Raw genomic sequence first — 22,749 nt, forward strand, 5'->3', positions numbered from 1 at the left:
TTGCATCAAAGTCCATTGTGAATCTAGAGCCATAATTTTTATGGTGCCGAGATCTAGTTTACTAACAATGAATGAGCCTATGTTCCATGATAAACATCCTGTCAATGTACCTATGAACTATGTCCACTTATAACTGGGGTAATTGAAGGGAAGCAATGATGAAAATAGTTCATCTGTACAATACTGTGTCAGGGCACCTTTTAAGATTTTTCTTACAAATAATTTCTTATCTACCCAATAAGGAGGTACTTTATTATCCCAATTTTACAGAGAAGGAAGCCAAGGTCCAGAGAAGTAAAAAGCCCAAAGTCATACTGCCAGGACACAGGGCTTGATTTGGACCCAGACAACTTAAAGAATGTGTGCTCTTACCAACAAGAAACAGGGTTTGCAATCAGACAGACCCTATGTTAGCCTCTTACTAATGTCATGCTCTTGGTCCAATTATTTAACCTCCCTTCGTCTCAGTATTGCCATCGCTGCTGCCAACTGACCTGAACTGACACGGCCTCCAGAGTCAGGCTCCTTTCATAAAAGGGGGAGCCTCATGCCATGGAGCTGGTCTATCAAAGGCTAGTTCCCCTCCCCCAGAACCTCAATATTTGGTGGTATGCTAGTATGAAAGCAAGTCTTGGACAAGTGCTGCTAAATATATAAACATTCATTAGCAAACAGAGCACAGTCCTGCCCTGTCCTTGGACACTCCAATCACAATTCTATGAGAGGCTCACTTGAAACTCATTCTGAAGCCAGGACTGGCCAGGTCTGAAGTCAGGTCTGAGTCAAGGCCGGGGCCAGGGGCCTCTGAGACCGGTCTGCAGTGCTGCGCTTGGATTTTTCTTTACCTCCTGTACGCAATGGCAGGAGGGCATGTTCCATCTTCCTAAAATACAAACCATCACTGAGTTCTACTCATTTCGCCAAAGGAAATCACTCTTGAACATTACCTGATCTACCGAACAAACTCTGGTGTCTATTTCTATAGCCTTCCTGCCTTCGGAGTGTGGGTTTCTGATGGTTCAGAGGATGTGAATTAGATAGAGTTAACTTGCAACACTGGCAGATATAAAACTGGCTTATCTCAAGTCATTATGGTATGAAGCATTCTCACACAGACACAACAGCAGTCATGTGTTTGTATTTGATTGGCAAATGTCATAGTCTTTCTCCCTTTCTGGATTCTCTGTCCACTCCCACCCAGGCATCCTCATTCTCAATGGAATGGTTAACTAGAGCCTTTTGGAACCTAAATATTTTACTAGTAAAATATAATCAGAGAGAGATATATGGGGGTATAAAGAATTACACATCATATCTCCCCAAGAAATAAGAGAGCTCATCATGCATTTAAAAGGACAAATCTAGGTCAAGTTATGATGTTAACTAGATACTGCAACAACAACAACAAAAAGTTGTTTTTTAAAAAATATTTCTTTAGAGAGAGAGGAAGGGAGAGGGAGAAGCATCCATCAGCCACCTCCTGCATGCCCCCTACTGGGGATCGAACCTGAAACCTTGGCATATGCCTCCACCAGAAATTGAACTGGGGACCTCTTTCTTGGTGCAAGAGATGAGGTTCAACCTAATCAGCCACACTGGCCAGGGTCCCCCAGAAAAGTTTTTAAAAAGCATTTCTACAAGTAAGAGATATGTTTTTATTTAACCAGCAGAACCTCTGTAAAAACTGAAACTGTTATTTCTGGAGATTCCAGAGTTTCCTTTGGAACTATCCCCCAACTCAGACAAAAGTCTGACTCAGCCTCATAAAAATCTGTGTTGTAATAGTGCACTGAAAACCACTGAAAAGAGGGTTAAAAGCAGCACACCATATATGGAGAAACCCGTATCTTCAAACTTGTCACTCGTGTTCTCCTTTCCTATTTCTCAAAGCTGAAGTGGGCTGTGTTTTGCAAAACCGAGACGCACACAGGCAGAACCTGCGGTGGCTCCCCGCCAGATGCCCGAGCATGCGAGTCACCCTGGCTCTGACAGCCTGGACGGTTTCTGTGGTCTGCAGTTACTCGTATGCAGCGAGTAGTTTACCAGATATCGACAATGAGGCATTTATCAAAGACTGTGTTCGCTTTCACAACAAGTTCCGATCAGAGGTGAAGCCGGCAGCCAGTGATATGCTGTACATGGTAAGGAAAATCCCAGTGTTTGTGGCGTCAGTCAGTCAAAACCAACTAATGTGTGCTGATTTGGGAAAGGGAAACCTTGATAATCCTGGACGCTGTCATTTGTGTTGTGTGTGTGTGTTTTTGTGATGGGTGTGCTCGGTAAATTTACAGTCTGCAATCGAAACAAACCCGGTGCAGCAGGGCAAATATATGTTACTTCTCTTTGTGGTCACTTCCTTCCCTCTCGGCATAGAGAGATTGCGCTTCTCTTTTTGTCTCTTGTTCCCTTTTCATTTCTGTGAGGGTTCTGTGTTTGGCTCTAAGTGTAATTGTCTGTGGCCAGCAGAGTACTGACTTTCCCGTGGAGACAGCAAATGGAGATGGGGACACATCAGTTTTTGATTCACTCAGGTTTGGGTGTGTATCTCAGTTCTGTGGCTTTGAGCTGTGTTTAGCCTTTCTGAGCTCCTTAAGGTGTCAAGTATTGTGGTTATTAATTTTTCTAAAAGCTGCAAAACAGCACACAATATTTTGTACCTACTCATAGCTCTTGACTTTAGAAAGTTCTCTTTATGCCACTTTGCTTTATGAAAAGGCCTTCATCCCTACCTGTTTTGTCCAACTGAAAGACATCCGAAGAGGATCTTCTTTATGAAAAACAACTGAAAGCAAAAGCAGTGTTCAGGGTTGGTTTCACAGCTTGCACCCTGGTAAGCTCCTTTCAAGAGTTACACTCAGCGTCACAGCGTCAAGGTTTGACCCATGTCTGTGAGCATTTGTGCTTTATTTCTATTTATTTAGTGCATCAGTAGCAAGACGTGTCCTAAGGCAATTGCTTTTTCGCTTTACCCCGATTTTGGCTAACCAAAGCGTTCATAGGTCTGCTCTACTTTCAGATAGCCAGGGAAACCTGTAACAGATCTTCCGCGAAGTGTTGGTCTGTGTCAATCACTCAGATTCTAAATTCCACGAAATTAGATGCTCTTGCTTTCTACTAGTCCTAGTTATTATTTGAAGATCATGCGTATATAAGAGGACCCTGTCCAGTGGTTCCTTCTCTATTCTTGTCATCACACCTCATTCCTCATTTAAATTCCCACTTTGCTCACTCCAGTTACATTGTTGCATATACAGGTTCCATTCTTGACCCTCTGGTTGTTTAATATTTATTCTTGCAGACCTGGGACCCAGCACTAGCCCAAATTGCAAAAGCATGGGCAAGAAAATGTCAGTTTTCACATAATGTACAGCTGAAGAAGCCCCACTTGCTGCACCCAAATTTCACTACACTGGGAGAAAACATCTGGAGTGGCACTCAGTCCATCTTTTCTGTGTCTTCAGCCATCACAAGCTGGTACAATGAAGTCGAATACTATAACTTCAAGACTCGGGAATGCAGCAGCGTCTGTGGCCATTACACTCAGGTAAGGATCTGCGCTGCATTCTCTCGAGACCATCTTTTCATGGGGGAGGACAAAACTGGAACCTAGTGTTAAGAAAATATACAGGAAGCTAGTGTAGCTGTCAATATGACAGTCAGGATTACAGGTTTACTCTTAAAAATAAATAAGTGGAAGAGTCCAATAGCAGAGTTGGCGGTTAAGCAGTTCAGTTAAGTGGACACAGGTGACATATGAAGGCCCATCATGGCTTGGAATGATTTTGATAACAGCTCTCTTCCCATGGGGCTTTATTCCCTTTGTAAGCAATCTCAGGGCCTTAAGAGTGGATGGTCAAGTAGGAGTGCTCTATGAAAGGCGAGGCTGTTGTTTTGGAACTACAAAATTGGGAGAAATGAGCCTCTCAGGCAGAAGTATCAGTAAGAATTGATGCTTTCATATCCTCCAATTCTTTCAAATGTGGATCAAGACCTTATCAAGTGTCACAAAAGGAGAAAAAAAAAGTTACACCCCTTAGAGAGAGGCCAACATGTAAACCAAAAGCTACAGTATAAACAATGCTGTGGCTTTTCTGCCCCCAAATCGATATTAGTCCCAAAGCAACATTCAGAGCCTCCCACTGAGATTTTGTTGTTGTTTGTTTTTCACTCAGTCTGGCTTTAGCTCCCTAACCCTAACTCAGGTTGGTAACTTTTGGGAAGAAGTTCCTAGGTAGCGTCTTCCAAAGTCTTCTACATGGACTACTTTCTGGACTGGACATGGGTGTGAGTGTGTGTGTTTCTTTATTTTATTTTTCTATCACTATTTATCCCCTCTATGCCTTCTTCTGCACCCCTGCCCCTGTTACAATCACCACACTACTGTCCATGTTCACGAGTTCTCTCTCTTTTAGGCTCAATCCCTCCATCCCCACCACACCCCACCCTACTCCACCTCATCCCTTCTCATCCCTCCCCACCTCACTCCACCCTACCCCACCCCACTCTGAATGCCTGCTGGACATGTTTTGTCTACTTAAGTTTATTTCCTGGCAGTCCTTGTTAAACCAGGAACTAAAGGACTTTACGTTGCACCGGTGTGAATGAGCAAGCATGTGTTGAAATGAGGTATGGTAGCAAAAACATTCTTAACAAGAGTTTTTAAAGAACAAATGTTATTAGAAAAACTCTTAATACAGTTCAGCTCTATAAAGCCTTTGACTTCACTGGTATTGTTATAGGTAAAACAAGGTAAGCACAGTTACCGGTACAAAGAGGTTATGATTGTATGATGAGGACAGGTCAGATTTCAGTGAAATTTTCATACTGAAAGCCAGGAGGGGCTATGAAGTCATCAGTAGCATTATGTCCATTTCTTGGAAAATAAGTAAGGTTCCCCTAAATTTATTCCATAAACCATCAATTTTGGTTTATGTTTACAAATAAAATTAACCAGGGAATAAATTGTGTTGGGTTTCCATAAGTCCTAGAGGACAAGAAAGCTAAATCCAGATTGCCTACCCATGGCATTATAGTGTTTGTATTTGTTTGTTTATTTGGTTATTCCTCACCTGAGGACATACTTGCTATTGGTTTTTAGTGAAAGTGGAAGGGAGGGAGGGAGAGACTTCGATGAGAGAGCGATACCTCAATTGGTTGTGATAATGAAAAAAACATGGAAACCTGTAAAGAATTTTAGTGAGTTTATTTGAGCCAAACTGTCAATATATGCCTAGAAGGAGAACCTCAGTGGACTGAGATAATGCTCCAAAGAATGGCGGGTTACATTTCTATTTATACATTGCAATCAAAGGAGGGAAGTAGGTGGGTTACATGAATTCATTGGTGACGGGTTAAGGAGGTGGGATAAAGCAAAGCAGTAGGAAACCCCTGGGATTGGATAAAAAGTAAAATGATGGACCCTAACTTAGATGAGTGCAGAAATAATTGACATGATAAAGAAGGAATCTGAGGCATCTGTCCTGAGGCCTACCACATTTGGTTGTGCCCCAGGGGCTCCAGAAAAAGGGAAGTTACAAGTTACCCAGATATCTCACAGATATGTTATCTTAGAGGGAAAAAGGCCATGGGCTCAGTAAAGAAGATCTAAGTTGACCTTTGTCAGGGAAAATATCATCCTAGGACATGACTACCTACTATAACCTGTTTGTAGTTAAAATATTTAATTTTTAAACCATCTTTTGTGGTTATTTTAGGTCTCTGAGTTTGCAAGACTGCCATGCAGGCATCCCCTGAGCTTGTCAGGTTAGCATGTGGCTCCTTTTGTTCACAGTTGCCTCCCACATGCCCCTTGACCAGGGATAGGAACCAAGCCTACAACCCAGGTAAAGCCTTAGATAGGAAATCTAACCACTGAACAACACCAGCCAGGGTGCAAGATAGTGTTTAAATTTCCAGAAATAACTGTCAGTTTGAGGAGGCCAACTCTTTTTCAAGCAGCATTTAAGCTTCTACCCTACACCAGGTACTTTGTAAGGCACTGGTCATATGTCTTAGTACACATTCCTAAAAACAGAACTTAGGACAATAGCTTATATGCTAACACTTTACGAGGGAGAAGTAGGAATGAGGAGTAAGCCAGGGAATGAAGGACTCAGCAGGGAATGGCCTTGACCCTTAGGAGTTGACCTTCTTTGAAGAGAGGCATATGTGTAAATGGACATGTAACCAACAGTGCGAAGCTGGTGCTATTTGGAGAAACTGACAGAGTGCCCTTGAGCAAAGAGGACAGAGCAACTTATCTGGCCAAAGGGAGGGGTGGAGACACAGGAGTTGTTCACACAGCAGGAAATGTATGAGTTGAATCTTGAAAACTGAGAGGAAAGGGAAGAGAACACCAGGCAATATTAAGAAGGTGTGGATGGTGTACAATCTGTACAAATGAGCCTGGCACTTCAAAAGAATGGCCAGAAGCTTAGCACACCAAATATGTAGAAATCAAAAGGCTGATGATACATTGGAAAAAGACTCTCAAACAATGCAAGTTAAGACATTCCATAGCTATCATCCCAGAAAGCCAAAACTTGATTTTTTATCATAGAGACCTGAGATTTTAGAGATGGCCCACCCCAAATTAACTGAGCTTACTTGTAAATGTGTCCTTTACACCCAGGGACAGAAATAATGGCTAATATTTTGGACACACTAAAACCCACTCCATTGCATACAGGTATCGGAGCCCAAGCTCTGGGTGCGTGATCCTAACCTGTTCTCTATAAAAAACATCCTATCCCTCCTCAGAAGAGGGGCCCTCATTCTGGGGAGCATGTCCAGGAACTCCCTGGTCTGGGAAGATGCACCACCAGCAAATATTTTTTTTTTAAAATATATTTTTATTGATTTCAGAAAGGAAGGGAGAGGGAGAGAGAGAGAAACATCAAAGATGAGAGAATCATTGATTGGCTGCCTTTTGCATGCCCCACACTGAGGATCAAACTTGCAACCTAGGCCTATGCCCTGACCAGGAATCAAACAGTGATCTCCTGGTTCATAGGTCAACACTCAACCACTGAGCCATGTCAGCCGGGCAGCAATTACTTTTTAAGTGAGCGTGGTGCTTAGTCCTCTATGTCTAAGATCTCACTCATTCAATTCTCACTACAAACTTATGAGAGAAACACTAATCTCCATATAGGAATACACAGCCTCAAAAGGTTAAGACATTGTTTTCCCAATACCATTTGGATGGAAGAAGAGCTGAGATTCGAATGCCAGGTTGTAAAGATTAAAGAATACAACATCTGTAAATTATCTAGTAAGGCACTAGTGTTTAGTATGCACTGAACAAGGAGTGCATTTCTTCCATGAGCCAGTTTTCTAGCAATTATATTGGAAGAAGGCTCGGCTTGCACAAAACCTCGCTGGGAGAGTAAAAACTACTCAGTTGCCACTTTAAATTCATTCCTGGAACGACCTTAAGTGGGTATTATAACCTCCCATTTATTGTCATCTTCTATTAATAGAAAGCAAGCTATTTTCAGATCTGGGCTTGTGGAGGGTGGTTGTGTAAAGACAATGGATCCAGATCCATTATGACCTCACAAAGGTATGACACTTCTTAAAATGCTAACATGTTAGCTGTCTTCATGAAAGATGACTTGTCGCCGGGACTGGTTTGGCTCACTGGATAGAGTGTCGGCCTGCAGACTGAAAGGTCCCAGGTTCGATTCTGGTCAAGGGCATGTACTGTGGTTGCGGGCACATCCCCAGTAGGGGGTGTGCAAGAGGCAGCTGATGGATGATTCTCTCTCATTGATGTTTCTAACTCTCTATCCCTCTCTCTTCCTCTCTGTGAAAAATCAATAAAAATATATTAAAAAAAAAAAAAAAAGAAAGATGACTTGTCTTGTGGAATCATTTTGGTATAATAACATGGCAGAGTATTTACATTATATCTTTTATTCCCCACAGATCAGCTTTGTAAAGGCTGAAAATAGTTTTACTTCTGTATCTGGGCAGGGCAGCAGCTCAGGTTTGACAGTGTTGAGGATGCCCTCTATTGGTCTCATTTTTGTGTTTAAATCCTTCTCCACCCCATCCCAACCTTCTAGAAATTTTTGTTACTTTTTACTCTCACAGAAACAAAGGACCTTTGACGTTTCCCAGTGTTTCTAGCTGGCTTTTTTTTTTTTTTAATTTTTTAAATATATTTTATTGATTTTTCACAGAGAGGAAGGGAGAGAGATAGAGAGCTAGAAACGTCGATGAGAGAGAAACATTGACCAGCTGCCTCTTGCACACCCCCTACCGGGGATGTGCCCACAACCAATGTACATGCCTTTGACCGGAATCGAACCTGGGACCTTTCAGTCTGCAGACCGACGCTCTACCACTGAGCCAAACCGGTCTCGGCTCTAGCTGGCTTTTTATATGTTACAAGGTTACCATAGCCCTGGTATGAGCCAGACGGACTCATACTGAGAATTGAAAGAGTGGAAAGGGGTTGTTAGCCAGACGGGAGACATGCCTGCCCCCACTTAGTTCCCCAAAGAAACATCAAAGATGAGAGAATCATTGATTATCTTCCTCTTGCATGCCCCGCACTGAGGATCAAACTCATAACCTGAGCTTGTGCCCTGACCACGAATCAAACAGTGACTTCCTGGTTCATAGGTCAACACTCAACCACTGAGCCATGTCAGCCGGGCAGCAATTACTTTTTAAGTGAGTGTGGTGCTTAGTCCTCTATGTCTAAGATCTCACTCATTCAATTCTCACTACAAACGTATGAGAGAAACACTAATCTCCATATATGAATACACAGCCTCAGAAAAGGTTAAGACATTGTTTTCCCAATGCCATTTAGTCAGAAAAAGAGCTGATCAGGCTAGCAGGGGGGAGAGTTAGGGGGAATCAGGCAGGCAGGCAGGTGAGCAGTTAGGAGCCAGCTGTCCTGGATTGTGAAAAGGATGTCCCGGATTGAAGAGGGTGCAGGCTGGGCTGAGGGGATCTGCCCCATGCATGAATTTTGTGCACTGGGCCTCTAGGTGATGTATAAAACTGACAGGATCATATCAATAGATGCAGAAAAAGCATTTGATAAAAATGCACCACTTTTTCTTTTCAAACTAGAAGAGATTTTTAAACATTTATTTGGAAAATCACAAAGGTAGAAATTATTTGTAGAAGAAATGAGCTTAAGAAACAAATTATAGAAGTAAAGGAAGTCCCTATGAGCCTCCTACTCCACCGCTGTGCCTTTGAGAAGCTCAGACTCCATTCTCAGCTCCCCTCTTCTCTCACCTTATACTCGCTCCCCAGGGAGTGGTTTTTATTACTGATTTTTTCACCCAAATTTGATTTTTTTCTGCAGCCTCAATGGCCTTGTCTTTCTCACCTTGGGTTCACAGGGATACTGCCCTCTACTGGAAGATTTCTCTGGGCTCTCCCAGACCCATTTTCTCCAGATTCAGTTTCAGTTCCACCTCACTAACGAAGGGGGGAGGGGGAGAGAGACAGGAGGGGGAAAGGGCCTCATGCTATATACCCCCGGAGCACCCTCTGCTTCCCCTGCATATTGTGAAACCCTATGTGATGACGGCTTTCCTGGGCATTTTGTGAAGGCACCCACTGGCTCCAGCCCATTCACCTTTGCACCCCCCATATTCAGCACAGTTTTTGTCACAGAGTTGCAAAAATTGTTGAGCAAAAATAATTAAAAATGCAATATGGTATATCTGTAAAAAAAAAAAAATAAAATTTACTTTTAATGGCTGGCTTGGCTTCAGATACCTTTTTTATTTAGGTTCTGGGACACCAAACACTATGGTAAGATAAGCTATGGAATTTGTGGGACGCAGTACAAAATGAAACTGGAGAGTCCCTTGTTCAAAAATAAGAAGGAAATACAACTAAAGGTACTAAAATGTGTGACAGCATTCAATTAAACCAAGTATGCAGCTCTCTGATCACAGGGCCCCTCCTCCCCCTGAAGCTGGCTCTGTTTATTCTTGGTTTCCCTGTGTTACTGACCTCTCCTTTCAGTCTCTTGGCTGGCGGTTGTTCTTGATCCCAGCTCTCACTTGTTTTTCTATTATCTCGGTCTATGGGGTCTGATCCAGTTACATGTCTTTCAGATTTGCATCTCTGCACTGCACATGGTTCTATCCAGCAGCCGACTCAGTGTGCACTCAGATATTTGATAGGCATCTGAAAACTCCCATGACATGGACAGAACCCCACCCGTGCAACCACCCATCCTCCTCCTTGGTGATTCTCCCCATCTCAGTAAATGCTGCTCGGGCCTAAAACATTAACTTTATTTGTATCTTTTCCTCTTAACCGCACACTCAAAGCTGTAGAGGGCCCCCTGGGAAGGCACATGGGCATTCTTTAATTATTGTCAGCTGAACCCAGGGGTGTCGGCAAAGCCACACCCTGGGAACACGCCTTGCCAAAAGGGCAAGGGTGTTGTCAGCTGGACCTTCATTTCAGCCCATGGTGTGGGGAAGTGGGTTTTGATATCTAAATTCAGCCTAGCACCTGGAATGCTCAGGGCCTACTCAAGAATGCAAATAATCTTCTTTGTCTTGACCTTTTGGTGAAACTTCCTGGTATTTGGGGGTGTAAACTAAGCATGCTGCATCAGCTCTGGGTCACTGTCTCTCCATAGGAAGAGGGCAGCAGTCCACTAGGCCCCAGCTTTTCTATCTCTGTGTCTTGTTTCTTTCTTTTATTTCTCAATCCCCAGCCACCTCTACTCAGGAATTGGACCCACTCTCAAGCCACGCTGGACATGGAAAAGAGAGAAAATAGTTACCCAAAGCAAAAGGGAATCCTATCAGCTTTACATCTAACTGGAACTATGAGCCTGATCAGTTCTCAAGAACTCCACTCCACAATACAAGTGTGACCTTCTCTTTTCTGTACCACCGAGATAGCCTCCCATATTTCCGTCCTCTTACTTCCCTCAGTCTTCTCAGTCCATTTACTCAGAACAACCAGAGGGATCTTTCCAGGACATGAAAAAGGCCCATACAAGACTCCCCGTGACCTGCTCTTCTGTCTCCGCCCTCATGGCCTCTGAATCTCCTCCCCACTCCTGTTCTCCCAGCTGTTCTCCTCTCCCAGACACTCTCCTCTCAGGGCCCTCACCCTGCATGCTCCTCCTGCACAGGGCCTCTTCCTCTTCACACAGCTGGCCTGCATGGTCCTCCTCAGTGCTGCCTCCTCCTCCTCAGGTCTCAGCTGGAATGCCACCTCCCAGAGACATTGCCCTGAACACCCAAGTTAAAGCAGCCTCTTCCTCCCCTCTGTCACTCCCTATCCTGTGACCGTGCTTTATTTCTTCATTACACCAACTGTCAAAAATGATCTTTTTTATTCTTTATATATTTCACACACAGACACCCCCCCCCAAAAAAAAAAATAATAGTAATTTGCAATTCTTGTTTTCACCTGAGTTCTGAGCACCTAAAACTTCCCTGGTATAAGTGTTCTACCTCACTAGAGTAACTATACCTCACCATGTTTATGAAGGCCTAATCACAATCAAATGTTTACTTTTTATCTCTCTCTCTCTCTCTCTCTGTCTCTCTCTCTCTCTCTCAGGTTGTTTGGGCAGATAGCTACAAAGTTGGATGTGCAGTACAATTCTGTCCTCAAGTTGCCGGCTTGAAGTTTACCGATGTTGCACATTTTATATGCAACTACGGACCAGCGTAAGTGCTCAAATCAACCTCTTTCTAAAAAACAAACAAACAAACAAATAAACAAAAAAACATTATTTCTACTTTACAATATTTATTCTCACTTTAAAAAAAAATTGAAATAAAGTGTATAGAAGAATAGTAATAAGAGCCTTAATTCCTCTCCCTAGAGACCTACTCCATTAACATTCTGGTACATTTCTCTATGTGTGTGTGTGAGGTGTGTATACACCCTTTATAAATACTACATAAATACATATGTACGTTTTTAACAGTAGCAAGACTAAACTGTTTTCAGGGACACAGGTTGGATATGATAATAACACCACAAAATAAGAGGATTGGTGTTACTTTATATTTATTGGTTTATTTAAAACTTGGAAATTTTGCACAATTGTTAAAATAAAAATAACTCTGATCTGAATTTCTCAATGGACATAAGGCGCAGGAAACTGACCACCAAGGCATTTAAAGTAAAGTTTATTCCCCAGTAATGAGTGGGACTCATTACGGAGGTAGAGAAATCAGAATTGAAGGAGTGGGGAGGGCAGATGGACCCAGCCGGGGTGCCACCTGGACATGGAGGACAAGCAGCCCCTGGCTGGTCTGGGGGTCTTTTTAAGGGGGAGGAACAGTAAAGGGTTTGACCCAGAGCAGAACAGGAAGGGGTGGGCTCCAGGACACTTTGACACACACTGATTGGTGGCTCAATGTCTTGGGGATGTCTCTGTGACAGCTGCCAGTAATATCATAACTCCGCCCACCAGCTGGGAGGAGGGAGAACCTTATACATAACTTATTTCATTTATTTTTGATAATTCTTCTTTTAAATAATTACAATTTGTCTCCTTTTAGAAAACAGGAAGTCACATGACCTCTCCCCCAACTTCCTTTAAAGTTTAAGTATGCCTGCTTATGCATCATACACCTATTTAGGAAGCTGAGATAATGGAAATACATGTTTTCTATTTTTTTACTTAAAGTTAAACCATGACCATGTCCCAGGACAATATACTTGTACTCTGCTCCTCAAGCTCTGAGCACTGCTCCATAAGTAATGCTGTAATTTTCACAGAATGTGAGACAGCTTGTTACTGCCCCCTTTGCAGATAAGAAAACTGAGGCACCGAAGGGTGAACCGCCTGCCGAGGTCCCTCAGTTAGGGAGTGTCAGAGCCAGACTCTGCCCTGCTGTCTGGCTCCGGAGTCCCTGCTCTGCATGGCACATCTGTCCTCCAGTTTCGAGTTACACCCTCACCTCCTTCCAATTGCTCTGGACAGTTTTGACCCCTCTCCTCCTGGAAGTTTCAGGTCTCTCTCATCTGTATTATCCCAAACTCAGACACAACACTCTCCTTCATTCTCCAGGGCCGCACTGAGTAAGGCTATGCTGGGAAACCAAGAGATTATAATACAGTAGAAGATATGGCAATGTGGACTATCAAACAGTACAGTGCCCAGTATACCTTAGCCACCACTACTTAGGGGACCCTTATCATGTTAACCTTGTTCTTTTGCAGAGCCCCAGGGCCCTAGTCCTGTATCTCTCAGGCTACCAAGGGAAACCCTAAAACTTCCTGCTTCTTTATTGGGCAGAGTACTGTAGGTCGCTTTGTCTTAATCTCTGACCACCAAGGCATTTCTAGGCCTTGCCAGCAGCTGTTCCTCCCGAGATGAATTCTGCTATTTCCCTAGGATAGCAACTGCCTCGATATTAGCTTATTTCTGAAGCAGCTATTTCCCCCTCTTCGTTATTATTGTGTAATGCACAATTAGACAAAAAATGAAGTCCCATAAGTGATCTTATTAAGAATGTTACCACTCAATGAGTATTGTGTTAACAGTAAAAGGTATTCTGATGATTAATGTCCATTTTGGACATCTTTTATAGTTGTAGTCAGAATCTCTAATACATTCCTTTGATTAATTTCTATGGCATAGAGTAAACATGAGGGTAAACTTAACTTCCAAAACAACCTAAATTAGTGTGGAGCCAAAGTTAGAACATACATTTTTGGGTTGGAAATGAGATGCTAATGTGTTTCTAAAGGAGGGGTTAATTTCAGAGATAAAAGTATAATACAGTGGTGCCTCGCATAAAGAACGCCTCGCATAAAGAACGCCTCACACAGCGAACACTGCACACAACGAACTTCATTTCATGATTCATACAACGAACTTCGTTTCACACAACGAAGTCGCCCGAGCTTCCACGACCGCTTTGCCCGAGCTTCCACGACTGCTTCGCCCGAGCTTCCACGATCGCTGCCGATGTATTGCATCCTTCCTTGCAGGCACTGCAGGCAGTCGTTAGTCACTGCGCTTAACTTAAGCACGTATCGCGGCAATCGTTCTTCATTACGAATTAAATCACGCACGTATCACGGCAGTCGTCCTTTTAAGTTAAACTCAATTTTTTTTTATATCATGGCTTCTAAAAAAAAGTAGGAAGGTGATTTCTGTTGAAATGAAACAGGAAATAATTAGAAGGAGTGAATGTGGGGTAAAACAGTGTGACCTCGTCAAAGATTTTGGCCTCAGCAAGACCACCATTTTCACCATTTTGACAAATAAGGATGCAATCAAATCAGCCAAAGTAGCCAAAGGAGTATCAGAACTATTTCATGAAAAACATAGGTCTTCAATCCACGAGGAAATGGAGAGGCTATTAGCGATTTGGATTAAGGACAGGCAGGTGAAAGGTGACGTAACAACCCAAGATATTATCTGTCACAAAGCCAAGAGAGTTTATGACGATCTAAAGAAAAACGTCCCTGGAAGTAGCAGCAATCAAGATAATGAAGAAGAATTCAAAGCCAGCAGGGGGTGGTTTTTTAGATTTAAGAAAAGGTGTGGAATCCACAGCGTTACTATGCATGGTGAGGCTGGCAGTGCTGACAAGAAAGAAGCAGAAAAGTTCTCTATTAACTTTCAAAAATGTATTAAGGATGAAGGATACTGCCCACAACAAGTGTTCAATGCCGATGAAACGGGTCTTTTCTGGAAAAGAATGCCGAGCAGAACCTTCATTACAAAAGAGGAGAAGAAATTGCCAGGACACAAAGCCATGAAGGACAGACTTACCCTTATGTTTTCGTCTAATGCCAGCAGAGACCTCAAGATCAAACCTCTATTGGTTTATCACTCTGAAAATCCAAGAATTTTCAAGAAAAATAACGTTATTAAGTCCAAACTGCCCGTCCATTGGAAATCCAACCAAAAAGCCTGGGTGACCCAAGTTATCTTCAACGAATGGATTCTGGAAACCTTTGCTCCTGCCGTGAAGAAATTCTTGCTGGAAAAAGAACTGCCGCTCAAAGCCCTTCTGATACTTGACAATGCCCCTTCTCACCCAAAAGACCTAGAGGAAATATTGCAGGAAAATTATCCTTTTATCAAGGTGCAGTATTTGCCACCAAACACCACATCCATTCTTCAGCCAATGGATCAGCAAGTTATTGCGAACTTTAAAAAACTCTACACTAGAGCCCTCTTTAATAAGGTGTTTGAAGAATGCGAGTTTGGTGGAGACAATATGACTGTCTGAAAGTTTTGGAAGGAGAAATTTGATGTCCTTATGGCAATACGACTTATACAGAAGGCCTGGGAAGAAGTGTCACAAAGGACCCTCATTTCTGCTTGGAAGATGCTTGTGCCTTCGTGGACCCAGGAAGAAGCAGTAGTTGATGACACAGAAGTGGTGAAGGACATCATCACAGTGGCCCAAAGGTTGGAATTAGAGGTAGAGGAAGAGGATGTAGAGGAGCTTATTGAGGAACACGAAGAAGAGCTGACAACTGAAGAGCTCCAAGCACTTCTGGTCCAGCAACAGGACAATGCTCAAAGGGAAGCGTCATCTGATAACGAGGAGCAACAATCAAACAATCAACCAATCCCAACTGCTGACATCAAGAACATCCTGGTCAAATGGAAAGCAGTTCAGGAGTTTACCAATGCCCACTATCCGGATTCAGCTGAAGCAAACAGGATCAACGATCTTTACTCCGATACTCTTGTCCGTTATTTCCGGCAGATGTTGGAGAAAAGAGAAAAACAAACGACTTTGGACAGGTTTTTCATGAAACCATCGGCCAAAAAGCAGAAAATGGATGATGTGCAAGATTCGGTAGACTCTACTTAGTCTGTCTTAAAATTAATAAAATGTGTGTTTTTTTAAAAAAAAATTATGTTTTTAGATGTATCTAAATAAAAATAATAACAAAAAAATTATCTTTTTTTATGTCATCTTAGCATATTTTATGCTACAGAACGAATTATTTTTTTTAACATGTATTGTTATGGGAAAACGCGTTTCACATAACTAACTTTTCGCATAACAAACTTGCTCCTGGAATGAATTAAGTTCGTTGTGTGAGGCACCACTGTATTAGGGGAGGGAAGTCCCTGAACTTGGATTAGAAAAGTAACATCTTTATTTCCACTAATCTCTACTGAAAGTAACATTTCATTATGAATGAAGAGAACACTTCTTCAGCAATACCTATGCATTCATATTGGCACTATTATATCTTTGTAAATAACACAGATATTTTCATATCACATTCTGGGTGCTGTAGATCATCTCAAAATAGTTTTATCCATCACTGCTATGAAATTAATATAACTATTAAACCCCCGGCTTGATTGTATCTAATATTTAATAGAGAAATACATATTACTATATCACAAATATTTTTACCATTTTAACAATTTTCAATTTAATTGGTTTCCTTTATACTAGTAGTCCTATAACATTTACTTTATACATTAAAAAAACAAAACAAACAAACAAACAAAAAACAAAAAACTATTTTCAGAGAGTCCCCATCAGGCAACCAAAGGTCCCAGGCATAAAAAGAACTTCTTTCTAAAAGCAGAGTCCAAAAAGGACTAGTGTACCTGCAAGTTCACTGAAATAAATGCAGAGCTCCGCACTGCTACTCTGCAGATCTTCACGGGGATAAAAAATGTTTGGAGAGTCTCTCATTTTCCAGTCTGTGGCCTTGACCAATTACTTGTACTCTGTGCCTCAGCCTCTATCTATAGAATGGGGATAAATAAATAACTGTACCTTCCTCACAGGGCTGAGGTTAATTCATTAGAACTTAGAATAGTGCCTAGTACATAAGGGAGACTCAGTAATTATTATCTATTATTCCTCTCACAGCTTTTATGGAAACACAAACTGCATTGTAGAAATTCCCCAAGTCTTGTTTTCTTTTGTTAGGTGCTTATCCAGCCAAATGGCTCTCATCCAGTAAACATCAGGGCGGCTTGTGAATGGAGGAGTCAGTGTGGGTCACGCCACCCTTCCTAAGATGGACAGTTGCTTGGATGACAATGATCACATGGGCCAGGCAGGCAAAGGGAGCACTGCCTGGAGCCAGAGTGACCTGGGCTTCATTCTGACTCACACACACACACACACACACACACACACACACACATACATACACACACACACACACACACACACACAGTGATTTCTTCCTCCCTGAGTTGTCTTAAGAACTAAATGATGAAGACCAAGACATAGGTTCACAGACACAGGCACACAGAATAAACCCTAAATATGAACAGGCTTCCATTTCTGCTTTCCTCTCTCCACTTTTCTTACCAACCCTCTGAATCTGGACTTCCATCCTACGGGTTTAGTCAAGGATTCATAGTAAATTATAATCGTATTATAACAACAACAACAAACCTCTCCTAATGGACAGTTTTCTTCTCCCTTATAGAGGAAATTACCCCACTTGGCCGTATAAAAAAGGATCCACTTGCAGTGCTTGCCCCCAAAATGACAATTGTTTGGACAATCTGTGCGGTGAGTAAAAGAAACAAGCTACCCATAATACAATGTGTTTAAACAATTGTAACTTTCTACAGTTAAGAATGCAAACCTTTGTTTTATCCTAATAGCTATTTTCAGGAATAGTTATTAGGTTGAAATCAAACCAATGGCTTATTATTGTCCTAGGACTGTATGTTTAATATAAATTTAAAGAAGCAATTAGTATCCTTTTTATTTAGCTCTAATCAGTACAACACAAAAATGACTATGGTGTTGGAAACTATAGACCCAAAATTTGCTAATTTCAACAAGATCAAAAATTTGTATAATGAAGCTATCCAAATGAACAGTATTGTGAATTTTGTGATACTACTTGTCCAAGGCACTCAAGGCTGCATTTTCATCTGTATGTAGAATAAATGAAACAAGCTGTAATGGGGCACTTCTTAAATTAGCAAAACAATATTTTAATGAGGATGGTGCAGAAAGCCACTGAAGGTAACTTCAAGGATGTTTTAATAAACATCCTAGCAAAATTCTGCTTTGTAATTTTGAAATAATAATCCATAACTGGCCAAGTTTATTAATAAGTTCCTCTTCCAGACACAGTTCTTTTCATCTCAGTATATTTTTAAATTTTTTCTATGATATGAAGAAAATTCAGTTAAGCTGTTGAAGTTGTGCAAATCCTTTTATGTAGTACTTTAGTGTCCACAACTGCAACCCACTGAACTCCCAGAGCTCCTTGGTCAGGGTGGGGTTCTTATATTAGAGGCAGGACAGAGTGGACCGAGTTTAACTGCATAAATTTTGGTTGGCAAAAGCATTCCACTGCTTATGTTTTCTAAGGCCCCTTCCAGGTCTAAAATTACAAAATTATTTTAAATGCCCTTTCTCCTGATGTAAGCAGTTAACTCTCATCTTCCCTCCAAGAACAATAACACTTCATTGACCAGGTTTCTGAGCCAGTTCTTTCTCTCCAGTTCAAGCATTCTTTATTTTATTCACATCAGTTTTGTTAGGAGAACTTGGCAAGGTGTAGTCCAAGTGCAACAAACCTCTTCTCAGAGTATCAATATACAATATTTACTGAATCTTCCCTTTCATGTTGTTACAACACTACAAAGCAAATTACTATGTTTTATAGCACAGGAGTTAAAACCTATGTTTTAGAAACAATATGCGCAGGCTTTCAGCCAAGATGGCGGCATAGGTAAACGCTGTATTCACTTCCTCCCACAACCACATCAAAATTACAACTAAACTACAGAACCAAATGTTGAAAACTGTGTGAAGTCTAGCTGGACAAACTTATATATAATTGAAACTTATTCAGTACCAGAGGCCTGGTGCACAAAATTCATGCACTGGGGGTGAGGGGGTGTCCCTCAAGCCCAGCCTGCACCCTCTTCAATCTGGTACCCCTCAGGGGATGTCCAACTGCCCGTTTAGGCCCGATCTCTGTGGGATCAGACCTAAACCAGCAGTCGGACATCACTCTCACCTGGGACCAGGACCACTGCTCCTAACCACTTCCCTGTTTGCCTGCCTGATTGCCCCTAACCGCTTCTGCCTGCCAGCCTGATCACCCCCGTAACCGCTCCCCTGCCAGCCCAATCACCTCCAACTGCCCTCCCCTGCCAACCTGATGCCCCTCCCAACTGCCCTCCCCTGCAGGTCTGGTTGCCCCCAACTGCCCTCCCCTGCCAGCCATCTTGTGACAACTTGGGGGCAGCCATCTTATGAGAAAGTGGGGGTGGCCATTTTGTGATGACATGGGGTGGCCATCTTTGTGAGGGTGTGAGGGTTAATTTGCACATTACCTCTTTATTATATAGGATAATGAATAATTTACAGAGCCACATTGAGACTAGAAGGGGAGGAGACAGGGAACTGCCTTGTGTGGGGTTAAAAATCGGGAGGGATATTTTGGCTGCAGAGGTCCCCCTGAGGAGCCTGGGTCCCAGCCCTACACCTGGCTTTCCAGCACTGGAACCCTGAGGTCACAACTTCTGGCTGTGAACCAGTGGGGGTTGTGGATGAATGAGATGAGAGCTGCTGGAATCCCAGGTGTTCCTCTAAAAGGGACTGTATGGACTTACATGGACTCATTCCTTCTAACATCCAGCCCTAGAGAGCAGCTCAAAAGGTGCCAGAAACATACAGGGGGGAATGAATTATCTGGCTTCAGAGCGAGGGCTGGAGGGCAGCCTGCTCCCAGAGAGAAGGGCTGGCAGAGCCATTGCTCCCTTATTGAGGCCCCCCCCCCCCCCCCTCTGCAGGCCCGAGCAGGCACCCTGAGTTTCCACCAACCTGGCTCACACAACTCTCCCTGCCCTGGTGGTTCCCTCAGACCCTGACCCACCCAACTTTTGGACCCAACCAAGCCACCTCCAGTGGCTTTTCCACTCAAATGGCCTCTCTAGGCTCACGCTGTGGACTTTCCTAAAATCTCTCAAAGGGTCACAAACCCAAACAAGCAACATCTGGCCTCAGGTGCCCCATACCTCTTGCTAAGTGGCCTCAGGCCCAACACTAGTGGCAGGTAGACTTGGTTAGAAGGTTAGCCTCTCCCAGGAGCCTCCAAGCCCAGCACAAGTGGCAAACAATTTTGTACTTCATCCCAGGAGGCCCCGAGCAGGATACAGACATTGGTTAATCCTGGCCTGCACCTCCCAAGAGGCCCCCAAGTCAACATACCTGGAGGCCAGCTTCAGGCCACACCAGAGCACCACCCCACAAACAACAAAAAGGACAGACTCACCGGACAAAGGACAAAGCACAGAGCCCTGCTAAAGCAAATCCTGCTCTGTAGGGTCAGTCCCTACACAAAAGCTCAACTGTGGTCATACAGTTCTCATAACTAATCAGCATGAGGGTCAGTCTTTCCCACGGATGTGCCAACAGCAATCAAGGTTCACCCGCAACAGGAGGGCACACACAACCCACACAAGGGACATACCCAGAGCACCCAACTCAGATGACCAGGGAGAGTGCAACACTGGACCCCTCAGGACACCTATACACATAGGCCATTCTACCAAGACTGAGAGGAGAAGCAGCTCTACCTAATATATAGAAGCAAACACAGGGAGGCAGCCAAAATAAGGAGACAGATACATGTCCAAAATGAAAGTTATCTGGACCTATTTCCTCAATAACGTATTGATGACATTATAATTCAAAGAAAACACACACACACATTGTATATATTTAGAACAAGGACTTGTCATACAGTAGCACTCAATAAATACTTTCTATTATCCCCAAATTTCTCTTCTCTGCAATTCCAAATCTTGAATTTACTCTTGGTGTTTTGGTATTTACTCTTATTGTTTTATGTCCAAATTTTTAGGTGATATTTTTATGCCCATGATCAATCCTCTTAAAATCAATGATTCAAACTGAGTCTCTAAATATTTTAAATTAGAATAGTTTAATTGTTGCCATTGGTTAGTTTTCTGTCTTTTCCACTCTAAATTCCAAACAGGGAGGAATTATGCCTATTCAATTCACCTTTGTAGCCAAGGTACCTGCTCTGGCTGGCAAGTAAGCATTTATAGGGAGTCGTGTTTCTTAAAAAACAAAAAAACTTCCTTTAAAAATCTAACCAATTAGTAACACAATTATAACAAGAAAAAAATTGCTAGTTTTAGCTTTTGATATTGGAGATCCAGCATGAAATGGTCTCTCATCTTGTGGAATGAAATTCAGAAAACTGAGGCTGTAGCCCAATAATAAAATGACCCTAGGGTCTTAAGAGAGATGAAAGGAAAAGACAAACCAATTTCATGAGGGGTAAGAGTTTGAATAAAGTATTTTATTTAACAGATTCCTTCTCTGACAAATTATAGGAAATGCTGGGGGGAAAAATCCTTTGTGGTCTTCTAGATACTGTGGATAGGCTCCATAAATACCCAGAAGCCAAATCAGGATGGTTTTGCAAAATGTGCTGGGAATACTGGATGGAACACGAGGTGACTTTAGCTAGCACATGGTTACATTTATCTTAATATTCAAGTTGAGTAGTTAACATTTAAAAAATATACATGCAGAAAAAAATGTAAGTAGCACATCACATTATTGATTTCATGGATATAACTGCCAAGAAAAGTTAAAGCAGCAGCTTCACAGTAACTGAACATAGAAGCCCAGGTGTGATGGTCAGGGTGCCCAGAGGCCTGCTCCTTTTCGGTTCCACCACAGGAATCCAATAGCAGCTGGAGTAGGACTGGTGTCAAAATGTGTCCTGACTATAAAAGGCTAAGGCAAATGCTAAGTTTTCTTCCTAGTGCTCCAATGTCAAATTCTGAATAAAAGCTCAGTGAAGGGAGAGGAGTAATTACGACTATGGTTGCCCAATGCCCCTATTTGTAATTTACCGACATGCTGAAATGGATGAGAGAGGCCACTATCTCTCTTTTACTGATAAACAGTATCATTCTTCTAAGGAAGAAACTTATTTTCAGGAAAATATTTTAATAAATTGCTCACACTCAATATTACTAATATTTTTTATTTTAAAAATTTAATGTTTTAATTTTTATTTTATTTGGATTCATTACCTGTTAAATATGGTATATAAAATGATTTTCCATTTACAGTAGTGATACATAAAAAATTTAGTTTATATGAAAGTTGGTTTAAAACTATTGAGTACAGTTAGTACATTAAAATCTAAAAAGTAATCTTTGAAAATCACTGCAATAAAGCCAAAGCAACAGTTAATGGTTATAATTAGAAACTTGGCTTTTAAAAATAAAAGCCTCCCCAGTACCTACTCTTTTAATTTTTTTCTTCTGATTTTACAGCTAGCCCACAGAGAGACAAACTCACACGTAAGTATATAAATCTTAATTGTTTCATTAAGGTCTTTGTGGATTATGTTGCTGCATTATGAAAAACAATGTTTAAGAGGATATTTTCTGTTTGTTTCACAGGTTACTACTCTATTGTGTATCCAGACCGGCCATTATATTTACGTAATAGATACCTATCTCTCTTTTTCATTGTTAGTCCACTAATACTAATCCTAGCTGCTGTTATTACCATCTTGGTCAAGTACAAACATTTAGTTCTTTTGAACTAATACAATCCGGGGAAAAAAATAGTTTACAGACTTGCCTGGCCAGTATTGCTCAGAGATTGAGCATCGACCTATGAACCAGGAGGTCACTGTTTGATTTCTGGTCAGTCCATGCCTGGGGTTTTAAGCTCAATCCCCAGGATATCAATGTTTCTCTCTGTCTTTCCCTCTCTTTCACTCTCCCTAGAAATCAGTGGAAAAATATAC

The 22,749-nt window shown here is 42.0% G+C and overlaps 1 protein-coding gene across 1 annotated transcript; it reads left to right on the plus strand.

Moving 5' to 3' along the window:
- The first annotated feature begins 1,856 nt into the window (after positions 1-1,856).
- Positions 1,857-22,553, plus strand: GLIPR1 (GLI pathogenesis related 1). Its single transcript, XM_036456756.2, has 6 exons — positions 1,857-2,141; positions 3,299-3,544; positions 11,569-11,678; positions 17,404-17,489; positions 22,268-22,294; positions 22,397-22,553. Exons 1-6 carry the CDS (start codon positions 1,968-1,970, stop codon positions 22,543-22,545), a joined length of 792 nt encoding a protein of 263 aa, XP_036312649.1. The 5' UTR covers positions 1,857-1,967; the 3' UTR covers positions 22,546-22,553.
- Positions 22,554-22,749: the final 196 nt, after the last annotated feature.

This window comes from Pipistrellus kuhlii, unplaced genomic scaffold (genome assembly GCF_014108245.1).
Source record: "Pipistrellus kuhlii isolate mPipKuh1 unplaced genomic scaffold, mPipKuh1.p scaffold_m20_p_3, whole genome shotgun sequence".
NCBI classification, from domain to species: domain Eukaryota; kingdom Metazoa; phylum Chordata; class Mammalia; order Chiroptera; family Vespertilionidae; genus Pipistrellus; species Pipistrellus kuhlii.

Bases quoted from the DNA above. Each gene is read 5' to 3' on its own strand.
- GLIPR1 (XM_036456756.2), top strand. From the start codon at position 1,968: ATGCGAGTCACCCTGGCTCTGACAGCCTGGACGGTTTCTGTGGTCTGC. The intron at 17,490-22,267 runs GTGAGTAAAAGA...CTGATTTTACAG, and splicing joins TTGTTTGGACAATCTGTGCG to CTAGCCCACAGAGAGACAAA. The intron at 22,295-22,396 runs GTAAGTATATAA...TTTGTTTCACAG, and splicing joins ACAGAGAGACAAACTCACAC to GTTACTACTCTATTGTGTAT.